Source organism: Tinamus guttatus, unplaced genomic scaffold, assembly GCF_059628265.1.
Source record: "Tinamus guttatus ecotype Peru unplaced genomic scaffold, ASM5962826v1 Tinamus_guttatus_pri_ptg000297l, whole genome shotgun sequence".
Lineage (NCBI taxonomy): Eukaryota > Metazoa > Chordata > Aves > Tinamiformes > Tinamidae > Tinamus > Tinamus guttatus.
Genome location: NW_028288831.1, coordinates 4,398,904 through 4,419,327, shown reverse-complemented (window position 1 = coordinate 4,419,327; position 20,424 = coordinate 4,398,904). Strand labels below are relative to the sequence as shown.

Here is a 20,424-nt window from a genome sequence, read left to right as displayed (position 1 = left end):
TCCAAAAAGCGGAGAGTGCCAAGACCCCATTTCCTTGAAAACATGAGAAAGTTGATGAGTTGTATGGCCAGCTAACAGCACCACCAGGGACACTGCCAGGGGCCATAGTGAGGGCAGCTGTGCACATTAACCCTCTGCATCATGCTAACCACAACGCACATCAGCCAGTTCATCAGGCCTGCTCCAGGCTTCCCCCAAGGGTGGTAGGATCCCCCAGCTAGGCCGTGGAGGACACCATCACAGGACACACAGGGGCTGTCGGGTCTGCACAGCACCCACAGGAGCACCCAGCACATCGGGGGCTGCTTCTAGACTTCAACGGGCTTCCTCAGGCAGAATGAAGCTCAGGGCAGTTTAGTGAGGTAGGTTGCTTTAAGGCTGGCTCATGCCCTCGCTCTCTGCTGCGACCCAGTGCTCAGAGGCCTCTCTGCTCCTGGAGGTCACCCCAGGTGTTCCGTGATACTGCCTGGGGCTGTGTGCCCTGCCAGGACCACTGCCTGCTTGGGACAGGCCACCAAGGCCATGCAGCACCCAAGTCCCTGCAGAAAGTTCCCGTAGGTGGCTCCGTGTGGAGACAGCAGGAGGCAGAAGGGGTAAAAGTCCAGTGGGCTCCTGCAAGCGTGCCTCTGGTTCTGCCTTTCTCTGTAAATATTGAGTTATGGGCTGTCTTGAAGAGGGGCTTTTGCCCTTTGCTCTGTTTACCATTTCCCTCCGTCTGTTTGGTTTCAGTTAATCATCCTGAAAAGGCAAACACTGGTGGGGAGAGAGGGCCTGCCCCTCTGTGGCTGCTCTGCCAGGCTTTGGGGACACTTGGTGGCAGAATGGGTGGCACTTGGCCTTCTCCTGGGCATGGGGCTCTGAATTAAGGATTTCAAGAAGGGCATCCCCTCTCCTAGGAGGCAAACAAGCCACCCAGGCTTTTGATCTCTCCAGAGACTGCTCAGGATTAGGCAGAATCTGGATGAGCACATGGGCCTCCTAAGGTCCTCTCCTCTCTGCAAGGTCAAGCTAGTCCCCAGGCAAGGGAAGTCCATATACACGGCAGAGCTCCAAGGCGTGGGAGCTCCCTTGGCCTTACCTGGTTTGCTTGGGCTTAGAGATCCCATGTCCTCATTTAAAGCAGAGCTGGCCAGGCACGGGCTCGCCTGCCCTGCTCCCCCCGCGGCAGCTCTGGGGCAGGCTCAGCAGAGCCGTGCCTTGCAGAGCTTGGCCTGCCGCGTACCCTGGTCAGGCTGTGCAGGGCCACGGGCCGCCCCTCGCCTCCCGGATAGGTCCCCGCGCTCCCCTCCCGCGGGTGGCCGGGCTGAAGGTCGCGCTCCTGCGCAGCAGGGACAGCGCAGAGTCCGGAGCCTGGCTGGCACCTGGGGACTGAGGGGCACTCGGAAGCTGCCAGACAAGATGTTTTGGAGTCTCCTTTCTCTCCTTCTCTTTGTCACGGCCAGAGGGAACCCTATTGGGGACCAGGAGGAGGATATCCAAGTGCAGGAGAACTTTGATGCTGAGCGGGTAACAGCGGCCTGCGGTCCCTTTAGTCTGGGGGCGGAGGGGATGGGTGAAGGCTTCATTTTGTTGTCCTCCAGATAGGAGGAAAATATTTCCCATGCCTATTTCAGGCTCTGCGGGACAGGTCCTGGCAGTGCAGACCTCCCTGGGGTGCCAGTTGGAAGGAAGAGCCAGCTTGTGGCATGGGGGCCTGTGTGACATTGCACTGTGCCTTGCCCCTGGCGAATGCCCCAGCAGGGCAGTTGGAATCCAAGTGGCTGGGGCAGATGAATGCCATGAGATGCTTGTTGATCTGCCCAGCCTAAGACACACGTGTAGGGCCCGCTGACAGCCCTAGTATAGGGGAGGCAGAGTGGCTGGGATGGGACGTGGGAGATCGCCCACAGGCATCTCCATCCGCTGCCATGGAGCTCCACACAGCCCCACACAAGCGCATGGATGTGGCTCTCCGTCGGAGGACATACCCTGCCTAATGGCTAGAGCACTCCCGGGGACTTGGGACCCCCATTCAGCTCTGTCCCCTGCCACCTGAGACTTCTTGAAGCCCCATGCAAGAGGCTGCAGTGCCAGCCTGGGCGCAAGGATGGGCCCCTGGGGGAGCAGGTGAGAGGTGGCTGCTGTCTCACTCAGCACTGAGCCCCAGCACACACAGGGCTCCAGCTGTGGCCCTGGCTTCCCTGGCTGTTTAGTATGAAACAGGTGGGCATCCAGCTCTGCACTTTGGATCAACACCCTCAATCTCCACGCACTTTCCATTTCCTGTGCTGACTTGGTGGATCACCCATCTGCTTTCCTCTGCGTGGAGGAGAGAGATCAGCACCTTGCTGCAGTCCTCACTACTGCTCCAGGACCAGGTAGCCACAGTCTGCCCTGAGTTTTGTCCTCAGGAAGCAGTTTTGTTGTAAAACCAGAGCCCGAGCAAGCCTGTGCCACCATCTCTCCTGAAAGGCAGCAGCCAGCAGTTCTCAGCTGCTGCCATTGAGCCAAGCTGAGAACCAGCTGAAGATGGCGGCGTTGGTGATCAGGGATTTGGAAAACCCTCCTCGGTGTCCAACAGCTTCCTAAATCCTGCAGTTTTGCTCCCCAGCACCCTGCTCCAACACCCCGTTGACTGATTTTTTTGCCACAAGTGTTTCGGTTCTCCGGAAAACCAGGAGATTCCCCAGTCTTGTGGAGAGTGCTCCCAGCAGAGACGTTCCTTTCTTTTCCCACAGATGTATGGGAAGTGGTATGACATTGCCATTGCCACGACCTGCAAATGGATGAAGAACTACAAGGAGAAGTTCAACATGGGCACACTGGTACTGGGCCCCGGCCTGAGTGACAATCAGATCAGCACCATCAGCACCAGGCTCCGGTACGCAGTGCTGTGGGTGCTCGAGTCACCTCCAAAGCTTTCCCATGCAGGGGTGCTGGGTCCCCCAGGGGCTGCGAGTAGGCATGGAGAACTGATGGCTCTGACTGGAGTCTGAGCACTGAGGTGAGCCTGGACTGAGCTCAAAATATGGCCAATCCCAGCCCAAGATAGTTACTGACTGATTCCTGCCAGACCCAGTGCCATCAGCTCTGCTCCTGGTGGCCTGGGAAGTTCAGAGGCTCCGCTCCATCCTTTGCTTTTCTTCCCCATCTGTGTTCAGTCTGAAGGAGGCATTTCCAGTCCCCCTGTCCCACCAGGCCATTTCCCTCCATGTCTCACAGCTGCCCAGGACTCCAGCCTAGAAGTAAGAGGCAGTGATGCATGTGTGGGCAGCAGGGATCTCAGAGATCCTCTGTCATGGCCAGTCTTGTGGCCCCAGGCAAGATTTTCATGCAATAAATAAGAAAATATATCACTCCAAGCAGCTGATGGCTTTCCCCTTCTCTCTAGGCAAGATGACTGCACCCACGTTTCAGGAGAATACCAGAAAACCAGCACTCCTGGCAGATACACCTACTATAACCCCAGTAAGTTGCACTGCCTGCTGATCCGATTGCCCTGAAAGTGGTAGAAGTCAGGCCATGCCAGCCAGCGCCAGACCTTGGAGTACCCACAGTAGGTGGTTGGGAAAGGGACTGATGGGAACAGGGTTCCCAAGGAAGGGGAAGCCACTCCGTGCTCTGGGATGTTTCCAGGCAAAGCAGGGAGCTGTTCCAGAGCTGCCCCTCCATGGGCACAAGACTGGAATACCTGTGCAGATCTCCTCCATCTCAAGGTTCCAGGGCAGGCTTCCATCAGCTGTGTTTCAGGAGCATGGATAATATCTGAGTTGTCTGCAAATTGTTGTTTTGGAATCCTCTCAAATAAAAGAAGAATGAGCCCAGAGGGAGTCAAGGTTGCATAGGGGTCAATGGCTGCTCCCAACAATCAGGTCATTTCTTGAATTAGGTGTCTGATTTCTGGCCCAGCTCTGGGCTGTCTTATCTCCCCTTTTTTCTCTCCCCATTAGAGACGTTCAGCATCAGTCCCTGTGGGTGGCATGGGCTGTGTGGCTGGTGCATTCCCCAGCCTGGTGTCACTGTCTCTCACCTGGGCCCCTTCCACCTCCATGCTCCACCATCACACACATTGACAGGGCAGGAATGATGTCCTGTTCCTCTCTGTCTTACACAGAATGGGACGTGTCCATCAAGTCCTATGTGCTTCGCACCAACTACGAAGAATATGCTGTCATTCTGATGAAGAAGAAAAGTAGTTTTGGTCCAACCACTACCCTGAAACTGTATGGTATGTCTGGCTCTCACACTTTCTGGGCAAGCACACTCTTTGGTGGGCTAACATTGTCCTTCGCTTGGCCTTGAGGAACCTGACCACAGTTTTGAAAGTGGTCCCTTCGATCCAGCTCATCTCTGGCATGGAAAAGGATGAGTTTCATGGCTCAGCCATGAAACCACACTTTGAATGTCCAAACCAGGTTGTCATTTGGGATAAATGTGTCAAAACCTGCTTGAAAGAAACCCAGATCTGGAAGTGGCAGGAGATACTATCTTTCATGAATGAAAGACATTAAAATCACTTTATCGAAGTCCTTAGCCAGGGCTGATGTGAGAATAAAATGGGAGAGTTTGGATAGGCTTATAGCTCATCTGCCTGCAGCTCCTGGAGCTCTGTGGGCTGGTGTGTGGTTGGGGGGCTCCACAGCAACCCTCTGCTGACAGCCTGTTTCCCTTTCCTTCCCCAGGGAGGAACCCAGAGTTGAGGGAGGACCTAATCGAGGCTTTCCGGCAGCAGGCTCTGGAGATGGGCATCCCCGAGGACTCCATCTTCATCCTGGCTAATAAAGGTAAGTTACTGCTCCCTTCTGTGAGTGGGAAGAAGTTGGAGTGCTCCAAGGAATTGGAAAGCAGCAAGAGTGGAATAGTGTCAGGGGCAAGCTGGTAGGGTATCTCTTTCTTGGGGATTTGTATTTGCATAGTACCAAGCCATGGTGAGATGGCTTTGTGGAGGAATTACCCTTTTCAAGCTGCTGATTTTATTTCCCATCATCTGGCCCAGGTGAATGCATCCCCCAGGAGACTGAAGCTGCACCTGAGGTGAGTGGTCCAGCTGGGAACTCAAGGGTGGCTCTCTAAGCCAAACTGCTAGAAACTTGATGTCCTGGGAGCAGACTCTGTGTACCAGGCACGCTCTAGAGGCAGCATCTCCACAAAGTACTCCGGGAGATGCTCTTTCACTTCTGCTAGTATCTGCAAGGATGGGGGACAGGCAGGGGCAGAATGAAGTGGAAAGGATTCCAAGCAGTCAGGCAGGCTCCAGGGTTCATTTCCAAATGAAAAGCAAACATCCTTTTCTTACTCTGAATTATTTTTAGTGTATCATGGGACAAAAGTTACTCTCTCTGGAGCCTAGTATCTGGTTAGTTGGAGACCACCTCCAGGGTGGGGAAAGCAGCTCTGTGCCTAACCCATATCAGCCTCTTGTTGGCTGGGGTCTGGCCAACAGAGAGCCCCTGGCCTCTTGGTGAGAGGCTGGCAAAGAACACCCACTGGGCTCTGACATAGCTTCAGGCTGGACATTGCCCTAAGGAATGAGGAGGATGGAAGTCCACATCCTATTGCCTGCCTCACAGGCAGGTGTTTGATGCCCTTCACACTTCAATACCCACATTGATCTCTTGGCTAGAATGACCTGACATGTAACTATCTCACAGGACTGGGTTTAAAAGGATTTTGAAGAGGGATAGGAGAGAAACAGCCTACTTGTCCTGAGAGTAAATAAACATATTTGCTCTGAAGGAGCATGTATAGCTTCAGATATAGCAAATATGCGGAGGGAAAACTATTCTGGATTGGTGAGAGCCAGCAGCAGAGACATGTTCCCAGGCCAGCTCAGGGCATGACTGTGGTGCTGTGGGGACCCTTATCTGTTTTGCAAGCACCTGGCCCCCATCTTGGGTGAGCACTGGGCTGCCAGGTGTGGAGGGAAGCCACTGACTTGTGTTTCCTTCCTTGTGCAGAGGGTGCGGAGAGCAGTCCTGCCACCCGAGGAGGGCTCAGCCGCGGGCCCCCTGCCCCCCTACATGGGCAATAAGGAAGGTATGACCTGGGGGAATGGGGATATCTTCCCCCCCTGCCCTGTGTTATCACTCAGTATCTGCCTCACTTCCCTGCAACAACCCGTGTCCTGCTCATCCACAGATTCCTGCAGGCTGAGCAGAGACGCTGGCCCTTGCAGTGGGATGCTCACCCGCTTCTTCTACAACTCCTCCTCCATGGCCTGTGAAACCTTCCTCTACGGCGGCTGCCTGGGCAATGGCAACAACTTCTACTCGGAGAAGGAGTGCCTGCAGGCTTGCAGGACGGAGGGTGAGGGGGACATGTGGCACATGCCCCTGGCTGGCCACAGCGGGCTGGGGCACTGGGGGACAGAACCAGCCTGGAGGGAGGATGGAGAAAGAGCGTGGAGGACATCCTGGTGGGCTGAGGACATCGCGGAGAGAAGGTGCAGGATGTGCCTTCGCGGAGGCAGTAAAAGGAATCGGGGGGGATTTGCAAGTGGCCGTGCCCAGCACCGGTGTGGGAGGCGCTGGTGCGCGGAGCACCCTGGCCCCGAGCGCCCTCAGAGCCGCCGTGTTCCCGCAGCCGCCTGCAGGCTGCCCGTGGTCAAGGGTCCCTGCCAGAAGCCGGTGACACGCTGGGCCTTCGATGCGGCCCAGGGCAAGTGCATCACCTTTAACTACGGAGGCTGCAAGGGCAACGGCAACCAGTTCTACTCGGAGAAGGAGTGCAAGGAGTACTGCGGAGCGCCGCTGCTGGGAGGTAGGGCCCATGCCATCCACAGCACCATCCCTCCCTCCAATCCATTGCTGCTGGGCTTGCAGGAAACAAGGGCAGTGGTCATGGGAGCTGCTGACAGCACCTGTGGTCATGCTCTGTGCTGGCCAGGGGTGTGCTGGGTCTGCCTGGGTCTGAGATGGGTCAGTCGCAGGTCTGGAACGGGCCTGTGGTCTGTCCTGGGTCTGAGATGCATGGGTCTCTCCCTGGGTACAGGAGGGGTCTGTTTTGAATCTGGGATGGATCTGGGACAGGTCTGTCCTGGGTCTAGGATGGGTCTATCCTCAGTCCAGGATGGGTCTGGGATGTGTCTGTGCTAGATCATGAATGACTCCACCTTGGGTCTGCGACTCTGATGGACTGAGGAACACAATCATTCTTCAGCATCACGTGGCAGGGCTATAGAGGCTGCTGTCTTGTTGAGACCAGAATTGGTCTGCCAAATATCTTGCTGAATGGGCTCTGAGCAGGCCTCTATGTGGCGGGTAGCCATGAAGTGACAGCCCCAGCACGGGGGACACCTCGCACAGCAAGGGGAAGGAAAAGCAGAAAGATTTGGCAGGGATTTGTTGTGAGGGACCCTCACAACAAATGAGCTCCGAGCTGGAGCCCCCGCGTGGGGTGACCTCTCCATGTGATGCCAGTCCACACACGGGACCTACATCAGAGCCTTTGGAAGGGCGGCAGAGCGAAGCGCGGGGAAGCACGGCCAGGTCGGTCGCTCCTTCGGGGGGACGTCAGTGTGTCCCCTCGCCGTCCTGAGTCCACCACAGCCCAGCCAACGTGCCCAGTGGCTCTCTGCCCATGTCAGCACACCTGGGCCGCTTCACACCTTAAACTCATCCGCCTGTGTCCTCCTGGGGAGGAGCAGGCTCTGGAGGACCGTGTTCGTTCCTCAGGATGGATGGCCAAGCGGTCCTGTTTTCTTGAGCATTGCAATGGATATCTTAGTGCTGAGAGGGGTGAGCTCAGGGGTGGTCAATCACAGCCACTCCTGGGTGAACCTGCTCTCAGTACAGGGGTCTGGCCTTCACACCACGCACTTCTCTTCTTGCAGAGGACGAGGAGTTTCTGCGTTCATCCAACTGATGTGGGGCAGGAGACGAGCTGCCTGCACCATGCATGGGAGCCCAGGCCAGGCAGGAGGGCGCTGGGAGCAGCCCTGGCACGGTGCCCGCAGAGCCACAGCCGTGGCCAAGCAGTAAATGTCTTGATGTGACTAATGAGCCCAGCATGTCCACTGGAGCCTGCAGAGGTGCAGGGCAGGGCAGCGAGTGGTTCCAGGAGGGTCCGTCTAGGTGATGCTCTCGAGTCCTCACTGACTTCCCCTTCTGGGTCCCCCCACCCCATTGGGGCTGCTGGGCCACCTCCACTGAGTCTTGGGCTCCTACCCCTTTCTTGGTGCTGGGGTGACACCTCCCTAGGGGCAAATAATTCCTGTGTCACTGCTGGTGGCCCTGCTGCTCCCTTGGACCTGCTCCTGGGCATCCCGAAGGACGCAGGGAGCACGTGGGGAGCACCGTGTTGGATAGGTAGCGCCAAGGTGCCCCTCTGCCCCAGGGATCCTTGCAAGTCACAGCCAGTTGCTCACCCAGCACTGGCTGGTTTATGGCTGTGCAGTCCCCAGTCAGCACTGGGTGAGGTCCCCAAGCCACGGCACGGGGCTGGGGACAGGCACTGGGACCTCTCTGTCTGGCACCCAGGGCCCACGGTTCTTAGTGAGGAGCCTGCTCCCCTCGACTCAGGGCTGCGGGGGCACCCGAGGACCAGGGGCGCCCACAGAGGGCAGCCCTGGAGGGCGCCCATCGCCCTGTCGGGGCTGCCGTCCCAAGGAGCCTGATGTCCCCCAGTGCCCGTGCCCTCCAGCAGCCCCCAGGCCACGTGGAGCATCTTCCCTCCCCATCCTGGGCCCGAAGGAGACAGGAGATGGGGGGATGTGGGAGGTCAGCAGGAGGTTGGGTGACAGTTCGGTGTGGGGCCGCACGGAGATGCTGGGGACCACAGCGGGGTCGCAGGAAAGGACCATGGTGGGGTCACAAGAAGGTTGTGGGGGGCCACTGGAGGGTACTGAGGGGAGCTCAGGGATCAAAGGAGGTTATAGGGAGTAATGGAGGTGCCATGGGGGGCCCTGGGAGTCACAGGAGGGAATATGGGAGGTCACAGAGAGTCGTGTGGGTCGCAGGGAGTCACCAGAAGGGGTGATGGGGATCACAGGAGGGCTCCCAGGGGCCATGGGGATGACAGGGGGTCACCAGAAGGGGTGATGGGGGTCACAGGAGGACTCCCAGGGGCCATGGGGAGCTTCAGGGGATCCCTGGGGGTCACACAGGGGGTTGAGGCGGCCGCCGGGGGATGCGGGTGTCACCAGGTCCCCCGGGGCCGGGATGGGGCTCGGCCCGCGGGCGCCGGCGCTACCCCCGCGGCGGCGACCCGGGCCAGGGCGCGCGCGCCGCCGCCGCAGCTCTACTGGCCCGCGCGGGTCTCCGTAGCCGGCGCCGCCGCCTGCCGGCGGCGAGGCGGCGAGGCGGAAGAGGCAAGATGGCGGCGGCGGGGCCGAGCCGCCGCCCGCGGCCGCCCGCGCGGGCCATGGCCGCGTAGCGCCCCCGCCGCGGCCCTGCCCGCCCGCGCCGCCCCGCGCCGCCGAGCCCGGCCCCGGAGCTGCGTGGAGCGCCCGCGCCGGCCGAGGCGGCGCGCCGGGAAGATGTTCTCGGCGCTGAAGAAGCTGGTGGGCTCGGAGCAGGCTCCGGTCAGAGACAAGAACATCCCCGCGGGGCTGCAGTCCATGAACCAGGCGCTGCAGCGGCGCTTTGCCAAGGGAGTGCAGTATAACAGTGAGTGGAGGCCGGCGGGGGGCAGAGGGTCCCGTCCGCGGCTCGGGGCTGCTCGCGGTGCTGCGGCGGGGCCTGCGCTGGGAGGCGCGGCGGGCCGGGCCGGGGCCGGGGCACGGGCAGCCCTGCTCCGCCGGGCCGGGCTGGGCACGCGGCCGTGCAGCCGCTCGGGGGGTGCCCTGCGAGCGAGCGCGGCCTCCACATCGGCTTGAGCCCCTCAGAGCCCCGGGCAGGTAACTCCCCCGGGCGCCTGGGTGACCCCTCCGCGGCCCCGGGCACGGCCCTCGCCGCCGGGTGCCAGCGGTGCCGTGAGAAGGGGCGGTGGAAAAGCTCTGCTGCACCCCGCTCTCGTAAAGGGTGAGGGATGTGTGCCCTGTAACTACCTTGACACGTAATTTGGTTATGACTATTTGCTTCTAAAACTGATACATCTGCGCCTTTTTTTTTTTCTTTTCTTTTTGAGCACTTTCAAAATTACTTACCTTTTTGCACTAAGGTTCAGGGCTGCGTGGTGTTTTTTTTTTCATTGAAGTTCAGTAAAGGTTATTTCTAATATAGTGTTTCAGAAAGGTGCTGTAAGCAGTAGAAATACATCCCACAGTAACAGTCGTGATACAGGGGATGGTATTTATGTCATCCTCTCTGAAAATAGACTTGCTAACACAGAGCTCTGCAAGTATTAGCTTGTCTGCATGGGTCTGTGCAGGCAGGGAAGGGGGACTGCAGCAGACTGAGATCAGCAGTTTGCAGCCAGACTGGTTTGTAAATGCACTGCAGAATAGTTTCTCTTAAGGCACACAGACTGGGGGAATAGAGATTATGCTCTATCGTAATCTGAAACTCTACTGGAAAGGAGAATTTAACATCTCAGAGTTTGGATAAGGATTTTTAGTGTTATCATGGTGGTTTGCTTTGGAATTGATGTTTTTCTGAAGCTCTGTACTCTAGCAGGGAGAACATTTGGTGCATTTATCCAGATCGCATCTGTTAAAATGCTAAGAATAGTGCTTAATTTAGAAAGTAGCATCTTAATAGATAGTTAGGAATATGAGCAGAAACACAATGATACTGTTAAGGGACTAGATTCCTAATGGAAGATGAAGGGTGAGGGTGAAACTGTCACAGCCTGGCGTATAGCACTGCATCATCAACCTGGAAACGTGCTGGTTAAAGAGTGTTGATCCCTGCGGAGACCTTGTGGAGGCTGCAAACCGGGACACGCTCGTGTGCTTCACTGCTAAATGCTTAAGATCAGGTAGCTCACGTCAACTCCCGCTTTTGTGAGTTGAAAGTTGGTTGTTGTGGTGGCGAATGTTTGTGCTACATGCAATGAAGATCAGCTGCATCTTGCTGGCACAGGAGTGCGAGGGGGAGCTCTTTGCTGTGCGGTGGCTGCCTGCATGGTTGGCTGACCTGTCTGTATGATACCTGCTTATTAATGCAGCAGGGCCAGCAACCCAAGCAGCGGAGCTGCAAACACTTGCTTGGTTGCTTTTTGTCTCATTCCCGAAAGCCTCGGGAAAGCTTTTTGTCTCTTACCTTGTCTTTGACAGGATTTGTGTTCTAATTACTGCTTTTATATCTACAGTAAAACTGCAGATTTCTGTCACTGCCTTGAAGGAAGCTTTCCAATCTCCATAGTAACTCTTCCCTGTGTTGCTGTTATGTAATATTTATAGGAGATACAGGCAGTCTTAGGAAGGGTTTGAAGTACCCTCCACAGCCATGGCTGTTGACAAACAGGATTCCAGCGTTTTGAGGTTATAGCCTCAACTGGATGTAGGCTGTGAGGAAACATCACGTACAAAGGTCATTGCCAAGGGGATGGCAGAGCTGCAAATCCTGTGAGTGCATCTTTTTTAGCAAATACACACCCCTGTTGAATTTCATGTAAAATGCTTTTTGTAGTCCTCTTTAATACACCTATCTGTAAAACCTTTTTTTTTTTCTGTAGTTGCACAGATATTTTTACTGGTCGTGAATCGAGGCAGGTTTGCTTATCAGAAATGCTTGGAGATTGCCTTGGGTTGCTTGCTGTGCTGTGCTGGCCTGCGCAGCTTTCAAGTATGTTTCCTAACAAAACAAACTGCTATTTGAGGTGATAACAACGACTGGGTGCTGTTTTAGTGGCAAAGAGGCGTATAAGTGGTGGGGAATTTGCTCCTGTAATCAAATTGAACCAAAATATTTTGTGTTGATGGGCTCCCTTCCCTCAGTCAAGTTTTCAAAAGGAAAACTAGCAGGATGAGTACGTTTACATCTCTGATGGGAGGTAAGGCCAGTAATAGCCCTTGGTAGCAGCCACTTCCTTAGCACAAGACATCCAAGCAGAAAGCAGTTTTTGTCCTGCGCTCCCCACGCGCGCTGCGTGTTTCCTCTCTCCGTCACATGCATGCAGATCTTCTGCCATACGTGTCCACAAAATGCAGGAGCTGCCTGAGTACTATAGCAAGTACAGGGAATAAAAATGGTCCATGCCACGTTTGTGGTGGCTGAGATGTTTTTGTTCCTGGCAGAGGGAACAGACCTGTTAAAACTCGCTGCTTCTCTCCTGGCTGGGGTAGCCTGGCCCCAGGTGAGGTTGGCTGTACCAGCTGTCTCGTGGCCATGCTGGCCCCAGGAGGGTAGCACAGGGCAGAGCAAGGGGGAATGGGCAGAGAAGAGCAGGTAGATCTCGTTCCTTTGGCAGCAGTGTTTGTTTAAAGCATCTTAACAGGTTCCAGAAGCAGCAGGTCCCTTGAACGTGGAGGTCATACAAGGGAATGATCACCTAAGAACTGGGAAATAAACAGTTCTGCCGGGTTGTGCAGGCGGGAGCGTTTCCTGGGAGCTCCCTGTTGGTGACAAGCGACAGCAAAGACACGGAGCTGCTGGAGGTTCAGGTCTAGCAGCTCTGCTCCGCAGGTCGTGCTCTGCCTGCCCGGTTCTTGTCGCCAAGCGCTGTCCAGAGCGCGCGTCGCGGAGCAGAGCCTGCCGTGTCCCACGGGCTCGTGTCCCCGTGGTAAACAGCAGTGTGATGAGCACGATGAACATCAGGTGCTTTGCCTGGTGCTTGCTCTGCTCTGAAGCTCACCCAGTTTTTAGTCTCTTAAAGTGCCTGTCCATGGGTAGACTTGCTCAAAGTCCCAAATACATTTTATTTTTATTTTGCTACAAATGATTTATATGACCTGTGTTCTTCCTCCTTTGTTTTTAAAGGCCTTTTCTTTCTTCAGGAAAAAATCAGTGAAAGCTGTTGAACTGTGTAGAAGAAAAGACATCCTAACGTGGGAAATGCGGAAGGTGAAAAGGGCGGTACGGCATGTCCGAACGGAGTGTGTGTTGCTCTAAGTGTGAGCTGCTCGCAGGGGCAGGTGATGCCCCTGTTCCTGGAGTGCCACACTGGGCTGCTGCAGCTCCACCTTGAGCTACGGTGGGAAATAAGTGTTGTGGAAAAGGAATTCAGGGTTCAGGTTTCAGCCAGTTCAGTGCCCTGACCCAGCTCCACATGTCACTGCACAAGTAGTAGCGTTGGTGGGGGGAAAGCTCCTGGGGTGTGTGAGATCTGCCTCTTCTGGAGATGGCTCGTCTGGAACTGCACCTCGAGAAGCAGCCAGGGTAAATGCTGAAGAGCCCGTTTGTCTCGTGGATTTCCCTGTTTTAGTAGATAATGTTACTCCATGTAATGCAGGGGGGAGTGCGAATTTTAAAATGTCTTTTTAAGCTAAGCAATGTGAGAGCATTGCAAAGGACTCAGGTTTTAAGGAGCACAGGTTCTTATCCTAACTATGCTGTGGACTTGATGCATTAAGAAAAGTCCAAGGAAGTCTTTGGCATTCCACAAGGCACAATAGGAAATGCAGATGCTTTGCTGTCTGCAGAGATGTTCTGGTACTTGTAAATAAAGTCAGCATATAAATATTTTGCTAATTTTTGCCTTGATTATTGCTTCGCTATTAAAAAAAAAAGAATAAACAGCAGTACATCTTAGTGGGAGAGAGCAGAACAGCAACAAAAACAGAGCACAACTGCAACACAAAATTGCACCAGGCAAAACTCTTCCATATAACTTCTTACACATGTCAGGTACTCTTGCTATTAACAAACTTCTCCTGAAGTGGTGTGGTCCTCCTGCTTGTCTTGCTTCATTTTGGAGATGCCTATGAAAACTCTGGAGATGCAACAACAGACGGCCTTGAGCCTGAGACCGCTGGGCCAAAGTCATAGAATCACAGAATGCTGAAGGTTGGAATGGACCTCTAGAGGTCCTCTAGTCCAACTCCCTGCACATGCAGGGTCACCTAGAGCACGTGGCACAGGACTGCGTCCAAGCGGGTTTTGAAGATCTCCAGAGAAGGAGACTCCACAACCTCTCTGGGCAGCCTGTCCCAGTGCTCTGTCACCCTCACTGTTAAGAAATTTTTCCTTAGGTTTCTAAGTTTCCTAGTTCCATAAGTGATGATGCCTAGCCTGGTCCTAATGGTTTGAACCTACTAGTAGATGTCGGAGCAGCCCATTTTAGGGGGATGACTCCTGTGTTCAAATGCAAGTGTAAAATTTCTGCGTCTGCCCAGGTCAGCTGCACAACCCCCAATAGCTTTGTTATTGCTACTTAAAGATAGGGTGTGTGTATGCCCACGTGTATGTAACACAGCAGAAACCATAGAAAACGGTACTTGCTGTTTTCGAAAAGAACAAGGTGATGTTAGGTAGACTCTAGTAAGTCTGTGGTACTGGTTGCTGCAGAATTTGCTTTCCTGGGTTGAGTGCACTTCGTGGCAGTAGTAGTGCAGGTGATCCTGTGTGGATTCACTGCTTTGAGGGAGACCTGTGGATGTTACTCACCTTGTCCCTGTGGCAGTGAGCGTGTTCCTTGGGGACTGCCTCCTCGCCGGAGCCGTGCTCTGGAGCAGTGCAGAGCGGTACCTGGTGTCCCCTGCTTCCCCTGGGAAGCAGCGCGTTGTCCCAGCGCAAACAAAGCTGGGGCAGCCACGAGTGGTGACAGCTGAACCCTGCAGTAAGGCCCTGTCTAGCTTAGGTCAGCTAAGAACTGATCCTTGAGCTGTGAGTGACAGCAAGCAACAGACTAGGAAAAATGTTTCCTCTAGGAAAGAGCAGCATTTAAGGAGAAATAAGGGTGGTGGAGGACATAATTGAAGGAGAAGCCTAATATTGAAGCCTTGCAAAAGGATGGGGCTTGACAAAGTCAGAATAAGGGCTTGGTACAGGTGAGAGACAGCAGGAGGAGGAGAAGCGAGCAGAAAAGAGCAGACACTTCGGTGGCTACAGCTGTGCAGGGTCCTGAGGGCTCAGTCTTGGCTTTGGTTCTTTCTGCTGAGCTGGTTTGAGTAGCTGAATGAATGGTAATTTTAACAACTAAGCTGCTTGGTTTTGATTTCTTTGTTTGTTTGTTTTAGCAAACCATCATGCCTTGTAATGCAAGAGAATTAATTACATCTGAATAACACTTGCAAAACGTTAACATGCTTTTCCAAGCCTTCCTAGCTTTGTTTTAATCAGTTTTATTTATTTGCTTGCTCTTTTCCTCAGTGAAAATTGTTATCCGAGGGGACAGGAATACTGGGAAAACCACGCTCTGGCACCGACTGCAGGGGAAGAAATTTATTGAGGAGTATATTCCAACTCAGGAGATCCAAGTCACCAGCATCCACTGGAACTATAAAAGTAAGAAAGGAGAGGGATGGAGGGAGTGACAGCCATGGAGCAGTTGTCTGTGCCTGGAGATACAAGTACTACTGCAGCCTCATTTGCCTCTTGTTCTGTGTCTGTTTGGGAGACAAAAGGGGTCTCAGCACTCAGGTTATTTTTGTTATTGACAGTTTTTCAATTGTGTTTTTAATAACTTCATTCAAATACTGTATGTCTTAAGTCCTAAAGGATATTCCATTGGAAGTTGTCATCCTGGGAAGGTTTTTCATAGGTCATCCAAAATAAAAGCTGAAATATTTCTGATATGCTTGACCTGTGGAAATATGTTTGTTATGGAAATCTGCCTCTGAGTTTAACTGTGCCTGGTGTTACTGTTGTGCACAAGTGAACAACATGGTGCACTCTTGTCTTTCACTGTCTAATCAAAATATAAATAGCATCCAGCAAATGATAAAAATGATGTTTTAAAAGTGGTTGTAGCAATATAACTCTAGATTGAGTTACAGAAGTATCTTGTAAGCTTTTTAAAGGGCTTCTTTCACTTTGAGAGATGAGATGTGATTTTTCCCATCTGCTGTGGCAGTTTAAAGTGGCTCTGAAATCCCTGGATCTAGCCTGGAGAAGACTCTGCAGGCCTTGAACTTGCCCAAGGCTGTGGTTCTGCAGTGCGATAAATGCAGCTTTCAGGTTCCTCGTGAAAAATGCCAAGCCTTGTGGGCTGAAGTACTGACTCAGCATGAACTTTCTCTGTAAGTCTGATTTTGCTTAAAAAAAAAGACAGCAGTTTAAGTTTGTCCTATCAAGTGCTGTCTCCCCAAGCCACTCTGATTTTATGCTGAATTATGTACTCTCTGTGTCCCCACAACTAGAATAACAGCATAAAGCTGAGGTAAATGCTGTACCAGGTGCTTTTGCAGCTTCAGTGATCAAATCTGTATTGCCAAGTGATTCCTGTGCTGCACAAGTGTTCTGTGAACGACGACGGAGCTGCAGGAGGTGTTGGCAAGCAGGCTGCCTCGGGGATCCTCTCTGGTGTCTGTTGGAGCACGTGCTGCTATTGCAGGCTCACAAGGTGCCGGTAGTCAAAGTGTGGGAGGCTCATTCCTTTTTGAAGACAGACTTCCACATTAGTCTCCTTTTCCTTGATAAAGGTTGAAAAAAATATAATAATGGCTAGCTATGGTGCACTTTGGATGTGAAAGAAGAGGTTTGGGTCTGGCCTTGAGCTATGCCTTGTGCTGGCAGGGATTGTCTGTATTGGGATGGTGCAAAGGTCTCCTCGCTGCCTTCAAAATTTCTCCATAAAACACCTTCATTTTGGGGCACCATCTTCCTGCTGCTCTGTCTGGCCCAAGACATTGGCAGATCTGCATTATTCCTGCAGTGTTCCCCATCTGCAGTGACACGTCTGGTGTGTTACATTTTAGCTGTGACATCCTTCCCACTCTCCTTCCTCTCTTGGAATATGGGCACATCCACTACTGATGTGAAGGGAGAGCTTGGAAATTGCTCCCACTAGGGAAAGCATCTCCACAAGCAAAATTGAATGCTTCAGCCTTAACAGACTTAGATAAAAGTCTGGGATACTTCTTTCTCAGGTATCAAAATGTAAAGAGCATTCTGAATCTTAACTGAGGTTTTTCTGTGCTATCATAGTTTAAAAACTTAAATGTTTAGTTTTCTTTCTTTTCAATGCCTGTAATATAAGCATTGCTTGTAAATACAGCACTAGAATTTGACATTTGGTTGCTATATGTGTATATTTTTTAACAGGCTAATTCATACCTAGCTGCTTTGTGCACATGGACAGTTAGATGCAGAAAGGTGTTGGGAAGTCTGTTACAAGTGTGGAAAGATCTGGTCATCTCACATGGTTCTACATGTTTTGGGGACTGTGTTTCCTTTGACTGAGCTGAGACTAAGGCACCAACTTTTTCAACAGGGATGTGACCCCAGGGTAGAAAGCAGCTAGACGTGAGACTGGCTTTGCTGCACGTTGGTAATTGCAGGTTTGTTATTTCTGGTGCCTGGTGCTAACGTTTATGTGCTGCATTTTCGTAGGGCTTGCTGGTTAGCGTTGCCAGCAACGTCTGTGTGTGGTGGTGGGCTTTCCTCAAAGTTTTCCTAGGTAAAGTGTTGCCAAACTACTCAGAATGTTCAGCAGACTGTACATGAAATTGTGCCTTTTCCTTCTAGTTTCTGTCACCTTAGGAAACTTTATTATTTTCTTACTAGCAATTTCCAGTAGTACAGGAAATTGCTGACTGACCGCCTTAAAAACTTATAAAATAACCCTCCTTGAACAGCTCTGTAGGGTACTGCTCCTGCTGGGAAAACTTCCCATCCAAGACAGATGACGTGGGTGGGAAACCGGCTCAGATCTAATTACTGACCTGTTGGCTGAGCTAATCTGGAGAGGAAAAAGAAAGTTTATTTTGCCTGTGATCCTGCTCTTGAGCTAGCTTGAATAAACATTATAAGGCAGCTGGCAGCAAATATTTACAGATATTAATTAAATTGCTGTCAAATGTTCAAGAATTCTTGTATTGGCTGGTGTTAGAAAATGAACTTTTAAATCTAGAACTTTCCCCTTGTCATACCTTCAGGATTATTCTATTGAAGAATTTATTAAAGTTAAAGGAGCCTGAGCCTTTTGCTGCTCAAAATGAACAAAATTACTTTTCTGAGCCAAACGTCTTTGTTAACGGGATTTTTTAAAAACTTGTGTCTAGGTGGGAAGCTACCATTTCAGACTGATGTATAGTTGTTATGGTAGTCATAAATTTTATTCTCCTTCTGGCAGTGTAAGAAAGGGAAGCTGAAGTAAAAACCATCAAGTAGTTTTGTTCAGGATACTTTGAGAGCTCTGTAGACAAGCATGTGGAATGACAGAGCTGCTCCTCTCTGTTGGATTTGTGAGCCAAACTGAGATGAATCATGTAAGTATGAGAATAAGTATGTCTGAGAATCGTAATTTTTATTACAAAACCACCCATGTAGGTTTTTTAAAAATATTATTAATCTTTTAAAATTATTATTTTTAAAAAATCTCCCTTGCAAATGGAGCCTTTTCACTTCTCTGCTGTTTTCCAGGAAAACAGTGTCTGATTTGCAACAGGCTACAGACCACGTAGCAGTGGAGCAGAAGTTTCTCAGCAGTTTTGTCTGTGCAATGGGTCTCAGTTAATCCAAGCTATAGAATAAAATGATGAATTGGCACTCTCTTTTTTGCGACACGCCTTCAGAAGCCATTGAGGTGAAATGCTGCTCGTACAGCTGTGCGTGAGTCATAAGACAGCTAACGCAGCAGCACTAAAGTAATTATCCTCTTGTGTGTTCAAGATAGGCAGGAATGAAGCTGCTGATGAAAAGGAAGAATCTGTCTAGTAGCTATCAACAACACTGTTCCTAACAGGGGCAAGGGGGGAAATAAAACGTGGAAAAACAGTTTCCTTGGGTCTTGTGTAGTTAAGTTCTTTGCTAAGTTCTGTACTTCCCCTTATCTAAAAGGATAGAGCAGGTCTCTCTACATCAAACCCTTCCGCTCCCCGGCCGTGCAGAACCGTGCTGCCCCGCAGGACTTCAGCGCTGCGCAAATGACTCCCTGGGAGGGCAAGGCCCAGCGGAGGGTGCGCTGGTGTTAGGGTAAGGAGGTGGAGATCACTGGAGCTTGGGAGCAAAGTTCCAGTGCCAGGTGCCAGGCCACCACCTAGGAGGGCACTGCACGTTCCAGCTCTTCCAGAGAAACTCCTTCCTACAAGTTATCTGCTTCTTTGCATGAAGCATCCAGAAGGAGCAAACTGCTTTCTTGGTCCCTCCCGTGCACGTGGTGCTGCTTGAGACACAGAGAACGTGTCTCCTGGCACCTTGCACAACGTGCTGGCTGCTGAGAGGAGCAAAGGCCGAGTTAGCTGGACTGTCTGTCCCCTTGTGCTTGTGGGACAGCCACAGCGCTGCCAGTCACTGTTACGGGGTGTAAATTTGGGCCCAGAACTTAAGGAGGGTGCCTGGCCCAGAGGACACACCGAGGGCTTGAGCACCCCAGTCAGAGAGCGGAGCCGTGTGCGGGTACCTGTCCGCCCGGCTGGACGCCGTCGTGTGAGGAACGGGGAGTGGCCGTGCTGCAGGCCTGGGCGAACGCCCTGTGGTGGCCTGGAGAAGCACCCAGGGCCGGAGGGAGCCGGCGGAGCGCCGTGGTTAACGCAGGCCCTGCGACCCCGTGCGAGTGCCCGCGTCGTCTTCGGCCCCGCGGCAAAGCGGGGGTTTGGGTAGAGTCGCTGTGAGTGACCCTGCGATGGGGCTTTACACGTGACTAAAATAAGATCCTTCCCAGGACGTGCATGAAACTTTCTGGCTTTTCATCCGTCTGCAGAATTTTGAAATGTTCTAAAGCCGGTGGTAGATTCCATATTAGAAATGTGTCCTGGCTTGGCAATGACACTAGCTCTCTTCAGCAATGCTGTGATAAAGGATTATTTTCTACCTTGGGCTCTTGTCATCTTACTGCATGGGTTCTCTTCAGAGTTCCCCCAAGTACAAGCTTTTGTTTTGTACCTCTTATCATGTCCTAAAAGCAGCTGTTTCTTGGAACAACCCTGTGAAGATGAGACCACCTGCTCAGATTCAATGAGCAGCTTCAGTTGATTTATTCTGCGTAGAGCCTGAAGTTAAACTGCTGCCCGCCAGCAGTAGTTTGTTTGTGTTTGTGGGGTTTTTTTTCCAGTTAACATTTTGCTTGTCTTGCTTTAGGCTTTTGCAACTTAAATCCCAAATTTCTGCCTTTCTATCCTTGGCTCTGGGTCTTTTTCAGGCAAAGTTGCTAGCAATACCTTAGTTTTGTCAGAAGAGTAAGACAAAGCAATGAAAAATTTGCAAAGAGTAGATTTCTGTAACCGCAGGAACATCCACTCCGTTTGTCAAACTAATATAGAAATATTAATATAGTTGTTCTTCCTTAAATATTTGTATTTGCTTGTTTTCAATTGCCCATGTTACTTCTAGACTAGGCTTTATTCTCCAAATACAATTTACAGCTATTCTGAAAGAAGAACGTGGAAACCTCTATGTGTATTAGGTAAAGATTTCAAGTGTAATTTTTATAATGTGCTCCAAATCTGGTGTAAATTAGAAGGCAATCTAACAATATCACTTATGGGACTAATAATTTTGAAGAAGTTCTTTACAGAGCGCAGTT

General features: G+C 52.0%; 2 protein-coding genes across 2 annotated transcripts in view; both read left to right on the top strand.

The window, feature by feature from the left end:
* The first annotated feature begins 1,328 nt into the window (after positions 1 to 1,328).
* Positions 1,329 to 7,976, top strand: AMBP (alpha-1-microglobulin/bikunin precursor). The gene is made up of 10 exons (XM_010220727.2): positions 1,329 to 1,506; positions 2,718 to 2,860; positions 3,371 to 3,447; positions 4,094 to 4,207; positions 4,662 to 4,763; positions 4,976 to 5,013; positions 5,937 to 6,015; positions 6,118 to 6,285; positions 6,562 to 6,738; positions 7,811 to 7,976. The coding sequence occupies exons 1-10, from the start codon at positions 1,399 to 1,401 to the stop codon at positions 7,840 to 7,842; spliced, it is 1,038 nt and encodes a 345-aa protein (XP_010219029.1). The 5' UTR covers positions 1,329 to 1,398; the 3' UTR covers positions 7,843 to 7,976.
* A 1,400-nt stretch (positions 7,977 to 9,376) lies between these two features.
* Positions 9,377 to 20,424, top strand: part of RABL6 (RAB, member RAS oncogene family like 6) — a 50,471-nt gene continuing 39,423 nt past the window's right edge. Inside the window, exons 1-2 of the mRNA XM_088527994.1 lie at positions 9,377 to 9,584; positions 15,111 to 15,245. Coding sequence (XP_088384120.1) covers positions 9,455 to 9,584; positions 15,111 to 15,245 — 265 coding nt within the window. The 5' untranslated portion in view covers positions 9,377 to 9,454. The remainder of the gene's footprint in view (positions 9,585 to 15,110; positions 15,246 to 20,424) is intronic.